Source organism: Miniopterus schreibersii, assembly GCF_964146895.1.
Source record: "Miniopterus schreibersii genome assembly, chromosome: 3".
In the NCBI taxonomy this organism is placed as follows: Eukaryota; Metazoa; Chordata; class Mammalia; order Chiroptera; family Miniopteridae; genus Miniopterus; species Miniopterus schreibersii.
The window spans coordinates 62,673,378-62,693,433 of record NC_138103.1 but is presented as its reverse complement, the minus strand read 5'-3'; the positions used below and the strand labels follow the sequence as shown (position 1 = coordinate 62,693,433).

The 20,056-nt window shown below is 48.1% G+C and overlaps 1 protein-coding gene across 2 annotated transcripts; it reads left to right on the top strand.

Moving 5' to 3' along the window:
• Window positions 1-49: 49 nt before the first annotated feature.
• Window positions 50-16,205, top strand: CKMT2 (creatine kinase, mitochondrial 2). Of its 2 annotated transcripts, none has more exons than XM_081131746.1 (10): window positions 50-695; window positions 4,219-4,390; window positions 5,684-5,882; window positions 7,251-7,346; window positions 7,819-8,040; window positions 9,974-10,059; window positions 10,988-11,111; window positions 11,312-11,446; window positions 12,678-12,803; window positions 15,942-16,205. In XM_081131746.1, the coding sequence occupies exons 1-10, from the start codon at window positions 563-565 to the stop codon at window positions 16,059-16,061; spliced, it is 1,413 nt and encodes a 470-aa protein (XP_080987872.1). In that variant the 5' UTR covers window positions 50-562; the 3' UTR covers window positions 16,062-16,205. The 2 variants fall into 2 exon arrangements, 1 of the variants encoding a protein (XP_080987872.1); XR_013998411.1 differs by having other exon boundaries at window positions 640-695; window positions 12,678-13,206; window positions 13,487-16,205.
• The last annotated feature ends 3,851 nt before the right edge of the window (window positions 16,206-20,056 follow it).

Below are 20,056 nucleotides of genomic sequence, written 5' to 3'. Positions count from 1 at the left end.
GTCCCAAGGAGGGCTATTTTTAAGCAGGAATATGGCCTGCTGGCTTTTCTGGTGTGGATAGAGAGTGAGATTGCCCAGCATTCTACTTCAGGGAAACGTGATTGTGATTTACCTGAATCTGGGCCCCAGACAAGTTGGAAGGATGTCCCTAGTCCCTGGCTCAGAGCCCGATTGGCAGCAGGAGAGCGGCAGCTTTAAACATCGCTTCCTCTCAGGCCTCGGCTGGGGTGGGGAGTCATTCTGCAGACCTAACCGTGGCCCCAGGGATGGTGCTCCTGAAGGAAGATAGAAACAAGTCCCCTAACAGGTGTGACAGTTTCCCCAGCAGGCCCTGCCGCCTTGGTGCCAGGTCCTGCAAGATTGGGAAGCCAGTGAGCTGGGCTGCGCCCACCCCCCCCCCCCCCCAGGGCCCTGGGAGAGACAGCTTCCAGGACCAGATTTGGGGGAGGGAAACATTTCAGAGAAAGGGCAGGTGCTAGAAAGAGCACAGGGCTGGGTGGCAGAGAAGTCAGGGGCTGGCCTTCAAGGGCACAGCCGGGACGAGTGTGGCCAGAGGCCCTGGATGGGATTGGCCGCAGGGGCCCCCGCCCCGCCCACGGAGCCTTTTCCAGGCCGGGCCCTGCCAGCCCCCCTTACACACTGCTTGGCTGTGTGCTGGCAGCAGGACTCCGGAGACTCCGGCTCCCGGCTCCAAGGTCAGTGAGACCATGAAACTTGGCTTTATTCCTCCTAAACGGGGCCATTGCTAGAGCTGCTGTGGGGGTCTTGTGAGCAGTGGCCCCAGGGCTGTGGGCTGGGACCACGTGTAGGCACTTTCGTGGTAACTAAAGAAGCCCTGGGCTGAAGCCTCCCTGTCCCCTGTGCACAGGTACAGCTGCAGGGGACAGGTCTGTTCCATGGGACAGCTCTGCAGGAGGTGCGGAACCCCATCAGCACCCTGCTTGCAATGCTTGCTTTTGGATAGAGAATCAGGATTTTTCCTTGATGAAAAAAAATGCCACTAAATGTGGTATTTAGTGCCACTAAATGCCACTAAATGTGGGATGTTAACCTTCAACTTCCTTTCCCTTGTAATTTATAAAGACTAATCGGTTTATTTCTGGGAGCGGTTTTCCTCAGCATGGGAAAACATGCAAGTCAGTGGCTTGGGATATACTACCTGGAAAATGAACTTTGGGCGGCCCAAAGGAACTCATTCCTAATCGGCCCAGTAGCTGGATCCAACTTAAACTGGTTCATATTATTGCTGGAGATTCCTTCTTGTAATTACTAACACCCTAATAATGAGCCACGTACTGTTTCTTCCCCACTGGAGGTAAAAACACCGCGGCATTGGCCTGAGTGTGCTTGGTTGGGTGGCTCTCGGTGAGGGGCTGTCAGCCCCATCCGTGTTTCCTGAGTGGGTGACATCTCTGTTGATGCTCTGGTGAGTGTGGAGAGTCCCATTTGCCAGAACAAGGCAACCCTTCAGCTCTCCTCAGTGCTGACCTTCAGGCCTCCCCGCTCTGTGACCCCCCACAGGGTCAGCTGGGGTCGCTCACCTGAGGAGGCAGTTAGTGCCCCCCCAACCAGGCTACCCTAGTGCAACTGGTGTGCTGTTTCCAGAAGGGGCTTTTTCCTGCCTGCAGCTCTCACACTTCCCATTTCTAGTGTCCTTGGTATGTTCTCTGTTCTCATGGAGAAGAACACAGTCTCCACCGGAACTTGACAGGGGGCTTCCCGACCCAGCTCTTAAAGAGATCTGAGCGTTGATAGGCTGTGTGAGCACCCACTTCCTCCTCTGCATTTACAGGCACCTCCTCCAAAGACCCCAGCCTTCAGAGCTAACCCTTCTGTGGGTTAGGGCACCATCCCAGCAGGGCACATGAGTGCCACATGTTCCTGCAGACTCTGCCAGCTTCAGGATCAAATCACATTCTCCGAGAACGGGCCCCCTCGATTTTTCTAAAGCACCGGCTGAGAGGGTCCAGGAAACTGTGGGTTGGGGGCAGAATAAAGCATGGGGAGTCCTAGGTGTTCAGAGGCAGGAGGGGGACTGGCTCTGAGACAGACTTGGCCCTGGCTTAGAGGCCCTGGGTCTCCATCTCTGCTGCAGCTTAGAGAAGGATCCATTTGTCTTCTCAGAGGAAACCAGGCAGAAGCTTGTGTCAAGCATTCTTGGAGTTCCTGCCCACTGAGTCAGGAATCCCGAAGGGAGCCAGTCTTGAAGGTGACTGCTGGAGGTCACATCTACCCTGCCTGAGAAGCCACAGAGAATCCTAACCTTGGGCAGGGAGGGAGGCCCCCACTCCTTTACAGCATTTCAAGGGACTAGATGTTTCCAAACTCTTATGTTCTTGAAAACAATTTACCCTTAGAGAGGAGTCTGGCAATGTTCCTAATGCCTTCCTCACAAGGAATCCTAGGAAAGGCCTCTGTCTTATAAGTGAAGACTATAAATGGCTCCTGCCTACAACTTTCTATTTGCTGAATAAAGCAGAGATGCCCAAGGGCACCTACTAGGGTGACGGTATATCCAGTGGTGATAAGTAACGTGAATCCTTTGCTCTCTTAGAATGGGAGGAGACAGCCGTTTTCTGCTGGCCTAGGAGCCTGGCAATCGTGGGAATTTGTTCAGAGTGTTCTGTGGACCTGGCCCAACCCTAGATGTCCACTATTTTGGGGTGACTCTCTTAGGATGGAAAGCTGACACGTGGTCCTGCCACTGCTCTCTGGCGCAGAGGAGCTCAGACACATGGACACCGTGTACAGCTGGACCAGGACTAACCCTGAGTCAGCAGAAAGGCACCCACGGTGTTCCTACCCAGGATATTCCGGTCGACCAGGAGGCTCAGAAGTGAGGCAATGACAGACCCAAGGCGCCGCCTTGCAGGATGTCATGGACCCACACAAAACCCTTAGACCAGGACCCAGATTCCCAGTACACTCACCTGCCTGGGGCAGAGAGACATACAGCTCTTGGGCACTCTGACAAAAGGGTGTGATGAAGTGATTCTTGCTTTTTAATGGAGAGGGTGAGTGTAGGAATACAACAGTATCACTGCCTCTGGCTCTCGTCTTGCACCCCAGGTAAAAGTCTCCCTGGCTTGGAGCCCAGGAATTCTGCCAGATTTTAGCCCTGATGCTGTAAACAATGCCTCACACATCAGGAGTCACAGAGGTGTTCCAGGTTAGGGAAACTGAGGCAGACAGCTTCTACAGAGCGAGAGATGACCTCCTTCCCCACCCCTGCAATCCCTAGTTCTGTACAAGGGAAGGAGACAGAAGACAGGAACAAATTTCCTCGGAGGAAGGCAGGCTGGCCCAGAGTCCCTAGCAGGGCTGGCTGTCACATTGGACGCCTGGCATCAGAGTGGAGTGGGCAGAGGTACCCCTGGTATTCGGGCCACTTCAGCAGAAGTCTGAGGACAAGGAAAGAGAACAGGCTTAGAAGGAATATTCTGGGACTCTGGGAGAGTCACATGCTCTGAGGTGATAATCCTATGACTAGGAGCTGCTGTGATAAATGCATTTCTATGGTCTTAGGGGTTTAGCTGAGTGGAGTGATCTGTGGCACTCCTAGGTCCTAATCGACAAAGGTCGTTTCCCTGCTGGGCAGTGGGAGGCTGCCCTTAAGGTGCTGGGCTCTGCAAAAGGCCTGAATCTAGGACCAAAGACAAGCCTGGGTTCAAATCCCAGCTCTTTCAATGTGCTGGCTCTGAGATCTGGAGTCGGTCATGTACCCTCTCTTGAGCCTCAGTTTCCCCATCTGTGGAATAATACCCTCTTGGCAGGATTGTCGCAAAGATTGAAGACAATGTTTGTAATGCCCCTTGCATGGTGTGTGGCTCATGGTAAGAGCTCAATAAATGTTAATTAAAAAAAAAAAGACAGTGAGGTTTGACCGGGTGCGCAGGGATGGAAAGGATCTTCCAGGTAGCCAGAAAGTAGAAATCCTCTGTTTTTTGTTCATTTTTCCCGTATCATATTATTGGAGAAACAGACCTGGGCTTCAGGCAATCTGACATTCGCAATGTCTAAAATCACCCAGACTTTCCCAAGCAATGTGAAGGGGTGTGGGGAAGAGAGAGAGAGGGAGAGGGAGAGGGAGAGAGAGAGAGAGAGAGAACCAGAAGATAGGCTATTGTTCCTGCAATTCCCTCTCATGCCCATTGATCTCCAGGCTTTGGTTCAGGGCCATCCAGGGAAGCTGTTTAACCCAGTTTTTCTGCTTTCCAGACACTCATCCAAGAGGAAGGATGGCCAGTACCTTCTCTAAGTTGCTAACTGGCCGCAATGCTTCTCTGTTGTTTGCTACCTTGGGTACCAGTGCCCTGACCACTGGGTACCTGCTCAACCGGCAGAATGTGCGTGCTGAGGCCCGGGAACAGCACAAGCTATTCCCTGCAAGGTAAGTCCTCTTGGCTTTAAAATAACCCAAGTGCCAGGGAGAAGTATGCTTTCCGCTGCTGGACACTGCCTTGGAGGACAGCTGAGTGGTGAATACAAGGAGGCGTGCCATCGGCATTCCTGCCCAGAGCTTGCCGTCTGGTCGGATAGTGACAATGGTCACGGCTAACGTTTGTTGAGCACTTTTATGTGTGTGAGGCACTATATACGGAGCATCTATTTTATTCACCTTAGCATCCCTTTGAGATGAAACAGAGGCTTAGAAAAATGAAATAGCGCCCAAGTTCACACAACCAGCGCAGCCGAATGCAAACCCTGGGACACTGGTTGCAGACTCATGCCTCACTCCCTGCTACACTGCCTTCTGGAAAATGTGATGCTGCAGCGCTGATTTTAAGGATCAGCTTTAAGGACATTGCAGGTGGGCTGTGGAGGGATGGCTTGCAGATGGACGTGTTTTCTCAGCCCTTGGAACCTGGCCAGGACTGAGACAGCACACACCGGACAGAGCTGGAGTGCCGTGCTGACTCTAAGGGATGCCACACGGCAGGTGGGGACGGAGAGACGGGGAGAACCTGAGAGTTTCTCAGGGACACTTACGGGCTCCTGTGGGAATCGGGGTCTCTGAGGGAATTACCGGCTCCCACCATGCACCTCAGGAATTCCTGAGGCGAGATTGCCAGGTTGAGCTTGTGGTGGTCCCGAACCCCCTATTCTTCAACCAGTTCATGTCCCAGGGTTCATATCTCCATCTTCGCCATTTGATTTCTTTCTATGTATCATCCCAACAGATATTTACTGAATGCCTGTTTCAATAGCCAGACACTGTTCTCAACAAAGCAGAGAGTCACAGAGCTGGCATGGGAGAAAGAGGGTGGATAGATAACTGCATTTCTATGTAGTCCCACCTTTAGGGTTTTAGCGTCTTTGCCACCAGACCTAAGGGGCCAAAATGTGCCTGTTGTATTTTACCAAAACTTCTGGGTTAAAAAAAAGTCTGCATGTGATTTCAATTTATTTTCTAATTATTTTCACTCTGTCTCCTCTTTACATGAACATGAGCCACAGCATGGGGCCGCTGAAGCCAGCATCATGGAACCCAGGTCCCTTCCTCTGGCAGTTCAGGGCCTTTTCTTTTTTAAACCTTGTTTACTTAAGTCATGACTCTTAGCCCAGTGTCCCTGTGCCTAGTGGCTAAAGAGAGCCTGGTGGAAGGCTGGGCAGACACAAAGCCCATTCTTAGGCCCCTTCCTCCAGGGGCTGCTCACTGAAAGCCTGTCCCCTCGGTGCACAGTGCCGACTACCCCGACCTGCGCAAGCACAACAACTGCATGGCCGAGTGCCTCACCCCCTCCATCTACGCCAAGCTCCGCAACAAGGTGACGCCCAAAGGCTACACCCTGGACCAGTGCATCCAGACTGGAGTGGACAACCCCGGCCACCCCTTCATAAAGACTGTGGGCATGGTCGCTGGTGATGAGGAGTCCTACGAGGTAAAGCTATCAGCTGTTGGTTCCCGAGTGAGGGGGAAGGGGAGGCTCTGGGTCCCAGGGTCCTTTTCTCTGTGGGGTCAGCTCTCTGCCGTCTCAGGCAAGGCTTCCTTCCTTACCGGGGAGCCAGCTTCAGCAGAGCATCTGGAATGCTTTCTGGAGTAAGGCGGTCTGCAGCTTCCCGGGGACAAGGCCTCCTTTGCTGTTGCTCTAGGAGCCTCCCACAGAGAAATGAGTCGCATGACACAGCTCTCTGAGACGGTCAGGGGCATGAATTGGTACAGGGGAAAAAGTGAATAAAACATTTTAATTTACTTTATTGGTGATGTGTACTCACCCATCAGACATTAGATGACGTGTTAGTGGCCAGGCTTCACTGGGCCAGGAGGATGGTGTGGTCTGTCTTTAGCCTCAGAATTTCTCATTACACAGCCACGGTAGCCCAGACTCCTGAGGTCAGGACTCTCAGAGAGACCCCACGATCTCCACTTTCTCATCCTCTGAGCAGAAGCACAGGCTGGTCTGCTGCTCGGGGACCACAGGGCAGCTTCTAGGCCTGGCAGATGTCTCCAGCCTGCCTCCCTGAGGCCCGCCCTCCTTGCACCTTCTGTTCCAGGGAGCAGAAGGCAGTTCCCTGGGAAGGGAGAAGGAGCCACCCTGAAGAAGCAGAACTAGCAGCTCCTTCACACACAGCAGTGCCCTGCTCTGGGCTCCCCGTGTCCCAGATTAGAGCTAGCTCCCTGGACCCAACACCCCCACCCCCCACTTCCCGCACCTCCCGCACCTCCCTAAGCCGGCAGGGTGCTCTGTGATGACTTCTCTTAAGGTTCTTTTACCTAAAGGTTGTTCCTGAAGTTTTTCGTTTTAAAAAAATAGATCTTGCACGAGATATTTGGGGCTGGGAAGGCCCTCACAGCATGAGAGGGCCCTGCTCTGCGCTGAAGCTGTACACTTTTCTTCTGGGCAGCCAGGTTTCCACGAACATATTATGTTGTTTAAACTCTAGAAACTGGCCTTCCCTTTTGACTATAGAACTGCTTAGCCTCTGCTCTAGCAGCAAGTTTTATCCCATAAAGGGAAGAACTCCTGCAGAAACCTTCAAATTCTTAAACGCTAGATTTCCTCGTTCAGTCTGATGGCAGTGAGCTTGGCGGAGTCATTAGGGAGGCGGCCAATGACCGAGTCCTGCCTCAAGAGGCTTTGTCTGGTATAAGGTTATCATCGTCGTTCGCACCATCACCACCATCACCATCACCATCAGCAGCAGCATTATTGACCTCTAAGCCACTCTCTCACGCATTAGCTGCACGGTAGTCTTTTAATAGTAGGGAACCAATTGAAGAAGAAACAGGAGCTTCTTTCCTCCTGCAGGTGTTTGCCGACCTTTTTGACCCTGTCATTAAACTCAGGCACAATGGCTACGACCCCAGGGTGATGAAGCACCCCACGGACCTGGATGCATCCAAGGTAGGCTGGGCCTCCTCTGACCCTCCTCTGAAGCTGGCGCTCCCTCCGGGGCCCTGGGTCATGACGATGCCCCTTAAAGTTCAGTGCACCTAGTACAGCGTGCTCCCCCCCCCCCCCCCCCCCCGCCCCCCGGTCAGGGAAGTCCCAAGTCCCTGTTTTCCTTGCCCAGCACCACTAGGTGGTGTGGCGGCGAACCTGAAGCCTTTCCTAAAGCAGTTCCTTTCTCGTAGCACACCTCAGGGGGTGAGGGTTCCAGGCGGCGCTGTGCAGACAGCTCTGCCTTCTCAGCGTCTCTAAAGCCCCTGCGCCCCCGCCCCACGCCCGGATTCCAGCACGTGTCCAGCACGTTAGCTGTGCAAACGTGGCCGGTGCCTGAGGGTCCTTCAGGGGACACTGCCAGTCAGCGGGCCGGGGCTGGGCAGGGCCGGGCCGTGGTCCGAGCTGGCCGCGGTGACCGCGCTCCGCCCCGCAGGTTACCCACGGGATGTTCGACGAGCGCTACGTGCTGTCGTCCCGGGTGCGCACGGGCCGCAGCATCCGCGGGCTGAGCCTGCCGCCCGCCTGCAGCCGCGCCGAGCGCAGGGAGGTGGAGAACGTGGCCATCACGGCGCTGGAGGGCCTCAAGGGCGACCTGGCGGGCCGCTACTACAAGCTGTCCGAGATGACCGAGCAGGACCAGCAGCGGCTCATCGATGTGAGTGGCCCCCGCCCCACCCGGGGCGGCCTGGGGTGGGGCTGAGCCAAGAGCCCGAACCACGCAGGACGCGGTGCGGTCTCTCCCGGAGCTGAGGCCCCTGCCCTGGCTGGGAGCTGGCTGGGGCTTCAGCGTGTTCAGCATAGTGAAGATGAGGCCTTAGAACTTTAGGTCAAGCCACGGAAATACTCGAAGGGTAAAATCTGCAGAGGAAGCTCCTACATGGATTTGGGGGTTGGGGGTCCTTGGGTGGAGATGAGTGGAGGATTCCTCTGTTTGTTGGTAAATAGAAACAATTGGGTGTGGAAACCGTTTGCCCCGAGGATGGTCTCCATTACCACCCCCAAAGAAAGTCGTGGAAACTGGGAAAACCTGGACGGGAAACTGTCCAGGCGGAGGCCGGCCCGACCGGCCTCCGGGATTCCCACTGCCTCCCTGCTCTCCACAGCTTCACTTGAACACCAGAGTAAACCCAAGCCTCTCACCCATTTCCCGCTCCGCAGCTGAAACAGGGTGGCAGTTTCAAAAGTAACTTTTAACTGAAGTCCAAGGAGCAGGAGAAACAATGTTATTTTGGAAGATGCAATGCTACCAAACATGCCTCATTTCTAAACCTGACAGGCAAGCTTCATAGTCTGTGGGCTCAGCCTCCTGGGCTCTGGAGCCATCAGGCCAGTCTGCCCCTTGTCCAGTTACAGAACAAGCCCTCCTGCACCTCCCGTAGCCACTTCTGGTTTCCAGCATAAGGGACACACTGTTTCGTGGGCAGCAACAGCCTACAGGCATGTCCTGGCTCACGTCTCAGACCTCTTCTACTCAGAGATTGAAGAGGACTTCTCTGCCACAGCCTCTTGATTTCTGACTTCAGTGTAGTAAAACCTGGATACATGGTTTCCATATTCATACTCTTACTGCACACACACAAAGAAAAATGTCAGTCACCTCACATTGATTTTGATATGTAGAGTAGCGTATTATAGTTAAAGGCACAAACTTGGGAGTCATACAAGGCTAGGTTTGAACCTAGGTTCTGCCACCTCCTAGCTGTGTGATATTGGGTAGGTTCTCTTTCTGAATCTGTTTTTTTCACCTATAAAATAGAATGATTATACTTGCCTCATAGTGTTGTTGTGAGATGTTTTTAAATATGTTTTTATTGATTTCAGAGAGAGAGGAAGGGAGAGGGAAAGATAGATAGAAACATCCATGGTGAGAGAGTCATTGAGTGGCTGCCTCCTGCACACCCCCTGCTGGGGATCGAGCCCACAACCCCGGCATGTGCCCTGACTAGAATCGAACCGTGATCTCCTGGATCATAGGTCGATGCTCAACCACTGAGCCGTGCTGGCTGGGCCGTTGTTGTGAGATTAAGGAAATAAATTAAAAACACATAGCATAGAGCCCAGCACATAGTATTAAATTAATGCTGTCTATTTTTATTTATAGATCATTATTTTTCATTTCTAATACTTTTTAATGAAAGGAATGATAATAAATGAATCAATAATGTCAGAAATGTAGAGAATGGTGACTGTGTAGAACAGACTTTTCAGGATACCACCCCTTACTGCCCACTCTGCCATTGCACAGGGTTGGTGCTGGTGGGGTTTACACATTCCTTAGTGACAGAGTATTTCCCCCTGAGCTAAGACAGTGGGTTTTGACCTTAGCTGTACATTAGAATCACCTGAAAAGCTTTAAAAAATCCTGACATCCAAGCCACACCTCATAGCAATTGCCAGGATCTCTGGGGCATGGGCATTAGTATTCTTTTTTAAGTTCCCAGGTTATTCTAGTGGGTAGCCAAGGCTGAGAACCACTGCCTGAGAGACCTCAGCCACTATCAGTGAGTTGAAACTTGGACACCTGGCACTTGCAGTTGTGTCTGATCTCATCAGTTTCTCCTTTCTGCTTTGTCCCTTTTGGCCTGCAGGACCACTTTCTGTTTGATAAGCCAGTATCCCCTTTACTAACATGTGCTGGGATGGCCCGTGACTGGCCAGATGCCCGGGGAATCTGGTATGGACACAGCATTTCACATTTACAATGTGTGCAGAGGATCTCCTGCAGGTCGTCTGCTTGTCCTAACCCAAAGTTGCTGTGACGTGCACTTGACAGCATGCCCCGCTTGAGCCAAATGGAGAGAGTATTTAGAAACTGTGTGTGTGTGTGTGTGTGTGTACTTAAGTATTGTGATGTTTCTAAGATGTGTAGGAATGTTTGCTGGCTTGCATGAATTATGCATGAGAAAAAGACAATATTTTTTTTTAAGAAAAAATTAGCTTCATGTTATTTGACCTCACAGAGAATCTGTTTCATTAAAATAAAAGAGCAGAAAATGAAAAATAAATATTCAGGATCTAAGCAAAGTAAGAATGGATATTGAGTGTACATATATTTTATCTTGGCCAACAGTTCTCAGCCCATTTTGATTCTTATACCTTGGTGGGATATTATGACACTACCTGAAAGAGATAAAAGTGTTCCTGAGCAGCTGCTCAGGAGGGTAGATAGGCAAGATCTATACAGCAAACATAGGCAAAATCTTCTGCACCCCACACACCCTAGGCCGCAGGTAAAATCTCTGTGTGTGTGTTTTTTAAGGACAAGATTTTGGTTGACTCTATTAGGAGACAAAATACTCTTATTGGTGTCAAAGTCAAATGTTATCATTGTTGGATTACTGTCAGTCTAGTGTGAGGAATGAGGGAGATTATATTCTTGTTGAGCAAACACATGGCATCTGTAAAGGCTGGAGTTGGCCTTCCCCTTCACTCTGTCATGGTAACAGGATCCCTAGTGCTTGTCCAGGCACAATGGAGAGATCAGGGCTACCTAGGAGATGAGGAAGGGGTGACGGAGCAATCACGCTGCAGAGGCGATGGGAATTTCCCTGTGTTGAAACAAATATAATTAACACTCAGCACCACGTTTCTCTCTTCATCAGGCATAATTATGACAAGACGTTTCTCATCTGGATTAATGAGGAAGACCACACCAGGGTAATCTCTATGGAAAAAGGAGGCAATATGAAAAGAGTCTTTGAGCGATTCTGTCGTGGACTAAAAGAAGTAAGATGTTAGAGATTTCTGAATATTCACTGAAATGAAATATTTTTATTTTTTATTCTTAAAAGAAGACTCTAGTGACTTCCAGGAAGAGGCTAATTTTTTTCTAGGGGCCGCGGCACACACACAGACTTCTCTGTGATGTGTGGGTTGTGCTGGATGAACGGGTGTCTGAGGACCCTGCCGTTTGTTCACTGTCGTAGGTAGAACGCTTAATCCAAGAGCGAGGCTGGGAGTTCATGTGGAACGAACGCCTCGGGTACATTCTCACCTGCCCTTCGAACCTCGGCACAGGACTGCGGGCTGGTGTCCATGTCAAGATCCCAAAGCTCAGCAAGGTAATGTTCTGTAGCCAGCGGCCCTGTTGGGTTCCTTCAGCATCAGCTCAGAGGCGACGGCTTTGTGGAGGGAGGAAATGTCACTGCCCAAATCTTACCCCTTACTTTCTGCACCTACAGCTGAGAATACTGAGAAAGGGTTAAGTTGACCACAAAAGACATTTATATCAGGACAGAAGTTTAAGGGGCTGTAAGAGTGGGCTGTGGCTTCACGAACAAGAAGTTTAACTTCTCCCTTATATAAAAAATCCTGATAGGTAGGCAGGCTGCTCTGCCCCTTGGGGATCCTTCCATCTCTTCCTCTGTCTCTCCTAGTGCAGAGGTTCTCAGACTTGAGACTGCATCACAGTCACCTGGAGGCTTGTAAAAACACAGATTTCTAGGCTCCCCTGCATAATTTGCATGTCTCCCAAGTTTCCAGGGGATGCTGCTGTTGTGGGTCAGGGAACTACGCTTGGAGGGCTGCTGCCTTAGGGCATTGTCCCCTTTGCATGGTAACTGTCAGGCACCAGTTGGAGCTTGTGGGAAGGGGGGAGAGCACGCAGGTGTTTCTGTGGACAGGTTTCAGGTCTAGGCCTGGAAGTAGCACACATCACTCTGCTCAGACTTAGCAAGAACTTAGCCAGTGGCCACTTCCTCGGCTCCGCTGTGGGATGTGGAAGAGGAGCGGAAAAGGATTCTGATGGGCAGTTAGTAATTTCTGCCACAGCAAGTGAATCAAATATTTTAAAACAATTTTAGAACATATCAAAATTCCACTGCTAAAAAAATTATTTGATGTGATTTAACTTCATGGTTTTAATTATATCTGTGATAACTGTTATATAGATGAATAAAAATTCACCAAAGCTGGCATCCAGATGCAAGAAAAGTGGTATAGAAGTTAATAATAATAATATACTTGAAACCTATGTAATTTTATTAACCAATGTCACCCCAATAAATTTAATAAAATTTAAAAAAAAAGAAGTTAACAGTTCTGCAACCTTCTAGATGTGTGACCTTGGGCAAGTGAATTCCTGTGAGCCTTAGTTTCCTCATCTGTGAAATGGGGGTGAAAGCAATACCTACTTCATGGGGTTGTTGTAAGGTTCCAGCAGAGCCCTGGTACATAGGAAATATATGTCTAATAAACATTAACTGTATTATCTCTCATACTTCTTTTCTAAGTGAATGTGCCAATGACTGAATGGCTTCTGCCTTGACAACACTGTGTTCCCCTTTGTCCCAGGACCCGCGCTTTTCTAAGATCCTAGAGAACCTGAGGCTGCAGAAGCGCGGCACCGGCGGTGTGGACACTGCGGCAGTGGCAGACGTGTACGATATTTCCAACATAGACCGAATCGGGCGGTCAGAGGTAACACCTCTCTCACTGTCTGCACCTGAACTAACAACAGCAGCCTAAGAGCACGAGAGGTAGCCCGAGCAGCCTGACCTTAGTCAGAGCCCTGAGCCCTCCCACGGAGTCCCGTCACCTTAGGTTCACTTTGTAGAGCAGCCTGACCTTAGTCAGAGCCCTGAGCCCTCCCACGGAGTCCCGTCACCTTAGGTTCACTCTGTAGAGCAGCCTGACCTTAGTCAGAGCCCTGAGGCCCTCCCACGGAGTCCCTGGTCACCTTAGGTTCACTCTGTAGAGCAGCCTGACCTTAGTCAGAGCCCTGAGCCCTCCCACGGAGTCCCGTCACCTTAGGTTCACTCTGTAGAGCAGCCTGACCTTAGTCAGAGCCCTGAGGCCCTCCCACAGAGTCCCGTCACCTTAGGTTCACTCTGTAGAGCAGCCTGACCTTAGTCAGAGCCCTGAGCCCTCCCACGGAGTCCCGTCACCTTAGGTTCACTCTGTAGAGCAGCCTGACCTTAGTCAGAGCCCTGAGGCCCTCCCACGGAGTCCCTGGTCACCTTAGGTTCACTCTGTAGAGCAGCCTGACCTTAGTCAGAGCCCTGAGCCCTCCCACGGAGTCCCGTCACCTTAGGTTCACTCTGTAGAGCAGCCTGACCTTAGTCAGAGCCCTGAGGCCCTCCCACAGAGTCCCGTCACCGTAGGTTCACTCTGTAGTGCTGTCCTTCCACGAGAAGCAACGGCCCAAAGGTGAGCACAGCGTGGGCTGGGAACCACGGCAAGCAGCCGATTCCCAGCGGGACCGTGGTCGCCAGCGCGGCCCTGGGAGCTGTTCCAGGTCTGCAGCAGCAGGCGCTCTGTTACGCTGCAGGAAGCAGTGCTTGGTCGCTGTGAAGTCAGAGAACACACTAGCTCTCTCTCTGACGGTGGCAGAATAGTGGCACTATCTCAATTCTGAATTTCCTGTGGTGAACGCCACATACTGTCATCCTCACTTAGGCATTTTAAGATACTTGATACTTTCTGAATTAGTGTTTTTGAGGCTAAAGATGTGAAGTATGCACTAGGTACACATAAGATTATTCTCATAAAATAATCATCCTTGGGATTCTGTGAGGACATAGGGTGAAGAGGGTTCATAGCTATGTGCTGGCCCGGAGCGAGGCGAGAGGTGACGCGTGGAGCACGCTTAGGAACATGCAGCTGAGTGCCAGGCCAGCACGGACCTCAGTGCAGTGCACAGCTCACCTGGGTGTGGCCCCATCGAATGTGTCATGCCCCCCATTAGTCAAAGCCTCTTCTTATTTCATACGCCTCTTAATAACTCAGTGGCTGGCTATTCAACCTGGGGGTTATCGGTGCTCTCTTCTCCTTGGCCAGCTTCTGAATATTTCTTTGCTTGTTGGTATCCCTACCAGTAAACTGAGGGAAAGAAAGGAGAAAATACTCAAAACAATTTAATCAGCCTGTGTGCCACCAGCTCTGGTAAAGTGCTTAAGGAAGAAGCAGTTAAAAATGCCACAACTTCTGAAAGTTGCTGAATAATATGTGGTGTAGTAAATAAAGAAAATCTGGGCCTACCCCTACCTGCCTCTAATAGTAACTGGATTTTTATTAATGGAAAGTAAGGTAGTCATTGCTTTGAAAAAAATTTTTATGTCTAACTTAATAGGTGATCATTATAAAAGCTAGAAAAATGCCTAAAAGTATTAAAATTTAACCGAAAAAACCCTGAGATAACCATTGTGAACATTATTCTGAATTGCCTTCCATTCTTACAATTACTCAAAAGGAGGCTTTTTTTTTTTTACAAAAATTGGTATTATAATATATATTTGATATAACACAGCTTTTCCCCAGTGTATTATATCGTGAACATTTTCCTATATTATTCTTCAAAAACATGGTAACAGTCTATTAAAGATAGTCCATTATCTATTTAATATCCCCCTGATTATTTGATGTTTTGTTTGACCATTTCTATACATAGGCCTATTGACAATCTCTTTACATAACCCTTATTGAAACTCTGATTATTTAGTTAGGATAAATTCCTAGGAAAGTAATTCCTGGGTTAAAGATGAGGGGTCCTTGTAACCAAGTTTCCTATCAGTTTTATATCAAGATAGGGTCCCACTGGCAATGAAGGAGAGATAACATCTCACCACACACTCTTCAACACTGGGGTCAGTTGGATGAGTAGAAAATGTGTTTCTTAGCTCAGTAATGACTAACTTTGTGATCCAACCCTCTCGCGGAGCCTCAGTTTATTTTATGCATAAAAAGAGGTGGGCAGGGGACTGGACTCCCTCATGCCTAAGGTATGTTCAGATGTAATACTTGACAATCCCTCCCATCCTTGCTTTTATTCTTGAGTTATATTATGTATTTTAGTGCTGTCTGGAGTTAACCAATTGCTTACTACCTTAGTTTAGGTCTCTACAGGAACAGTGCAAGTAATTTGTTAGGGAGGTGACCCCAGGAAAAAATTCCTATGTAGATGTGCTCTAATTTTTTGAAAAATCAATATTTGTAAACCAAAGTACTAACATTTTTCAAAAATTAGACATTTTAAGTTTATCTTAATATAATTCACAGTTTCTTTTAAATAGCACACTTGTCTGGTATAGTGAAAACATGATTTAATTGCCAAACATTTGATTTTAAACCATTTCTCAGAAAGACATTTGCTATGTAAATTCTAATATCTGAACTACAGGATATTCAGTGCTTGGATAGCCCAGTGAGAGGTCAGAATTCAGATCCAGGCCAAAGAACAACAGAAGGGTGTCATTGTGTAGTTTTACTTTTAGACAAACTGTTATTTTACAGCTGAGACTGATGGGGGGAAAAGTGTCTGAGATGCAAACTGATGGTTTTCATATATAAAAAATGTTCTCACACACAAAGCAGCAACCCTATCTTAATTAAAGAAAGATCAAGAGAAACCCTGTCAAATATCTCTGCTTCTCATCTCTGACAGCGACCACCAGGCATGTCTCCTCCCACAACACTGTAGGGAAATAATGAGAAGGAAGAACTGGTTATCAAGTGTATCTAATGTGGCAAGTTCTCACTGTCCCGGTGTTGTTCCTATTGATTAGTGCATTGCTTCTGTCTTCTACGGAAATTAATCATTCATCTTTTTCACTATCAAAGGTTGAGCTTGTTCAGATAGTCATCGATGGAGTCAATTACTTGGTGGATTGTGAGAAGAGGCTGGAGAGAGGTCAAGATATTAAGGTGCCACCGCCTTTGCCTCAGTTTGGCAAAAAGTGAACTTTCCCCTTCCCAATTTATAAATAATCTGTCTGCTGGTATAACAGACATAAATATATTTCTACTCTGAGAGTTTTTGTAGACTTGGGAAAATGTAATATTGTATGTCCTGTCTATCTTTAGAATAAAACTCTCCTTAATTGCTTTGGTTTCTCTGATTTTTTTTTTTTTTTTAATGTTACTAAGAAGGGCAAATAACATCCAATTACAAGAGCAGGAAACAAAAAATATTTTAAGGTAATGATAAAAATAATATTTGTAAGGCTACTTATACACAAATCTAGAAACCCTCCAACTATCTAGGTGCTACTATACTCAGTCAACCTTTTAACACATCCCTATGGACACCAATGGAAAATAGTGAACTAATATAGTCATTCTCTGGCAAATAGAGCAAGAGGGATTGAGTTCTCTTGAAAGTATTCATTTCTCTTGAAAGAGGCTATTTATTCTGGGCTTGCTCTAACAAGGGAGTCAGCAACCATTACTTGAATTTGGCAGAAACTCCAAGACAGGCATAGGAAAGCTTTATGGTGAAAAAAAGGAAAGGCTTCAAGTGTGCTCTGAGTGGGGTTGTAGGCCCGGGGAAACTGGAGGCAGGCTCACTAGAAGCAGGGTGTCCTATGGAATTGCTTTGGGGAGCATATTCGACATTCTCTGATTGGTCCTAAGTTGGAAGCAGGGGCAAAAATTGGGGAAGCTGGCAGTCAATGACCAAGTCCAATCTCTGGGCTGACTGCTACAGAAACTGTGGTTGACTTTCTGAACTGATTGCTGCAGAAGTTGAAGGTCAGAATTCTGTTATCATGTATGGCCTGACCACTGTCAGTTTATATATTCAGTCTCCAAAAGCAATCCAAAATTTGATGCCTGAAATACTGAAAATGTGTTTAGTATGATTTGAAAGCTGATTTCTTCCCTCAGCATGCAGACCCTCACCTTATCTCAAATCTTGTTATTCTTTGCCATTCAGCCTGTGATGTCTGTAACCCGAAGGGGTGTGATAGAAGAGGTGGGAGCAACTAATCCTGTAACAAGTTATGAAATCACTTCACACAAAAGAACAATATTGTTAGCTTGAATAACAGAAATAAGATCAAGTTCTGAATTCTGTGAGTACGCACAATAGGTGTGCCAGTTAAAATAAATCTGTGCTGTAATGAAAGCATTTGTCTTCCCTCCTGCTATCTTGAAAATAATAAGGTATAAAAAGAATATACTTGTGCTGGTGCTAATAGGCAGCATACTAACTTGTGAGTGACATTGATGTGTGGTAGGAATTTAGAAGAGGAAGACACACCCAATATAATTCAGGACATCATGCTAAAAACCCCGGCTGGGATGGCGTGAAGGGGTGTTTGACAACCAATCCCTAGGGATAAAAGAGAGATCAGGACCTTAGCCCAGCATTATGAGGACAGAGGGTGTCAGAGCCAACCACACTGACTCGACAGCCATATTGCTTGGGTACAAGTCCCAATTCTCCCACTGAGTGACATTATTCAGTCTCTGGGTTCCTCAGTTACCTTTGTATAAAAATGCCTTTCTCATGGGTTGCTGGGCGGATCAACGTAGCTAATATTTGTAAAGTTCCACACATTGTAAGTACTATGTAAGGGTTTGCTGAATAAATAATAAAACAGAGGAATATTATAATATTAAAATGTATCTCTCAATATCCCTTAAAACTACCTTTTAGGGCAAACTAACATACCTGATGGTCCCTTTTCTGAAAGGTCTTACTCATAAAAGTGGTAAAGGAAGGCATATTCATACAACTAAAGAAAATAAGCATAAATAAGCTGAAGAAACTAGAGAGAGACATGTATCAACATTTTGTATATTTTTTAGAAGCTGAAAAACAAGCATTGGCATAAAAATATACATGCCTTCTGATATAAAAAGCAAGACTTGTCATCTATATCACAATATCCCAAGTGACGTTAAAAATATCATGTACAACAAGAATTAACTGAATATCTAAGGTACAGTGCTAATATCTCTCCTTTTTTGTTGCATTTTTATATAATTCATTTCCCATCTCAGACATTAGATCTACTCATCAATAACTACACCAGCATTTGCCTTCACTGTTGGCTTGAATGATGACTGCTGGTACTTAATTTTTACATTGTTTTATCCACATTTGAAACTCTTGATTCGTGGGGCTGTTGGACCTTCATTGTATTACCAGAAATGTACTCATGTGAGACTTTACTCTTTAAGATATTCATAACTAAAGACAGTCATTTAAACCAAGTCTAAAATGGATTCCTAAACACTCAATCTGGCACCTCACTTTCTGTTGAAATCTTCCATAGTCCTCAAATATCCTCCCTTGACTGCTCTTCAGACAATTTTCAGATCATGTAATAGCACTTAAATTGGATACAAGAATATTCTTTTTCCTCAAGCTCTGCCAAGCATTTGAATGATATGGCTCTGTTTGCAGAAATTGTGGTAAGTTATACTTTTACACAGAAATAAGCACACTGGCAGTGTTACAGTGAAAATAAAAATGTTTTATGTGAAAGATGAGTCAACTGGACAAGATAAGACTTTTAACTATTAATTGAAGTTCTAATCTAATGGCATATCTTTTAGCCAACGTAGTCATAACTATGCAAATAGTTCCTATTTACTAAGATCTAGTTCACCCTATATTTAAGAAGCGGGGCTTCCGATCAAGGCGGTGGTGTAGGTAAATGTGGTAAACACATCCTCCCTCAACCACATCAAAAATACAACTAAGCTACAGAATAACCATCATTCACAACTGCCTGAAATCTAGATGAACAGAAGTCCTACAACGAAGGATATAAAGAAGCCTGGTAGGAGGGGTGGAGATGTGGAACAGGCTGGTCCCATACCTGCGAGTGGTGGAAAAAAATTAGCAGGTATCTTGGTTGCAGAGGTTCCCCCTGAGAAGTGAGGGGTCCAGCCCCACACCAGGCCCCCAGCCAGGTTTCCAGGGCCAGGAGGAAAAGCCCCCATAACTTCTGGCTATGCAAACCCCCAGAGATTGGGGCTGAGTGAGACGGAGGGATGCTGGAGTCCCAGGCCGTTCATGGATTTATTCGGACTCTCTGAGTTCCAGCACGGGGCAGAGCTCAAAAGGCATCTGGGACATGGGAAGGAACTGAACTGTCTGGCATCAGGATGAGAGCTGGAGGGGCAGCTTTGTCCCAGACAGAAGTGCTGGCAGGGGCCATGGTTCCTTTTCTGAGTCCTTCCCCCACAGAGCCAGCAGGTGGCACTATATCTGAGTATCTATCAACCTGGCTAACACTGTTCACCGGCCCAGGTAGGACCCCGCCCCACAAATTTGTAGACCTACTCAAGCTGTTTTCAGTGGTTTTTCCATACAAATTATTTGTCTTGGCTCATGCTTCAGACTTTCCCAAAATCTCTCAAACAAGCAGCATCTAGCCTTGCGTGTCCTACCTCTTGCTAAATGACCCCAGGCCTGGCACTTGTGGCAGCTGGTGTTTGTTCACAGCTTGGCCTCTCCCAGGCACTTCCAAGCCCGGCATAAATAGCAGCTATCTACAGATCACTTTATAGCTGGTGCCAGGGGGACCCAGGCAGAACACAGTTGGCAGCTAACCTTGGCCTATGCCTCCTGGGAGGCCCCAGAGCTAGTGTACCCTGTGGACAGCTTCAGACCACGTCAAAGCACCATCCAACCACCTCCACAAGTGGCAGTCAAGGGGCAGACTCAGCAGGCACCAGAGCCCTGTTGAAGTAAGCCCTGCTCTGTGGGGTTAGCACCTGCACAGCTGATGCTCCATGGTGGTCACAGCCAGTCCTTGCAGCTGATCGGCCTGGGGGTAAATCCCTCCCATTGACATGTCAACAGCAATCAAGACTCAACTACAATAGGAGGCTGTATACAGCCCACACAGGGGGTGCACCTATAGTGCCCAGCTCAGGTGAACAGGAGGCTGAGCCACTGGACCCTAGAGGACACCTACTACACAAGGCCACTCCACCAA

Excerpts from the sequence above, each read along its gene's own strand:
- CKMT2 (XM_081131746.1), top strand. The coding sequence starts at position 563 with ATGGGATTGGCCGCAGGGGCCCCCGCCCCGCCCACGGAGCCTTTTCCA. Across the intron at positions 696-4,218 it reads CTCCGGCTCCCGGCTCCAAG|ACACTCATCCAAGAGGAAGG; the intron begins GTCAGTGAGACC and ends TCTGCTTTCCAG. Across the intron at positions 7,347-7,818 it reads CGGACCTGGATGCATCCAAG|GTTACCCACGGGATGTTCGA; the intron begins GTAGGCTGGGCC and ends TCCGCCCCGCAG.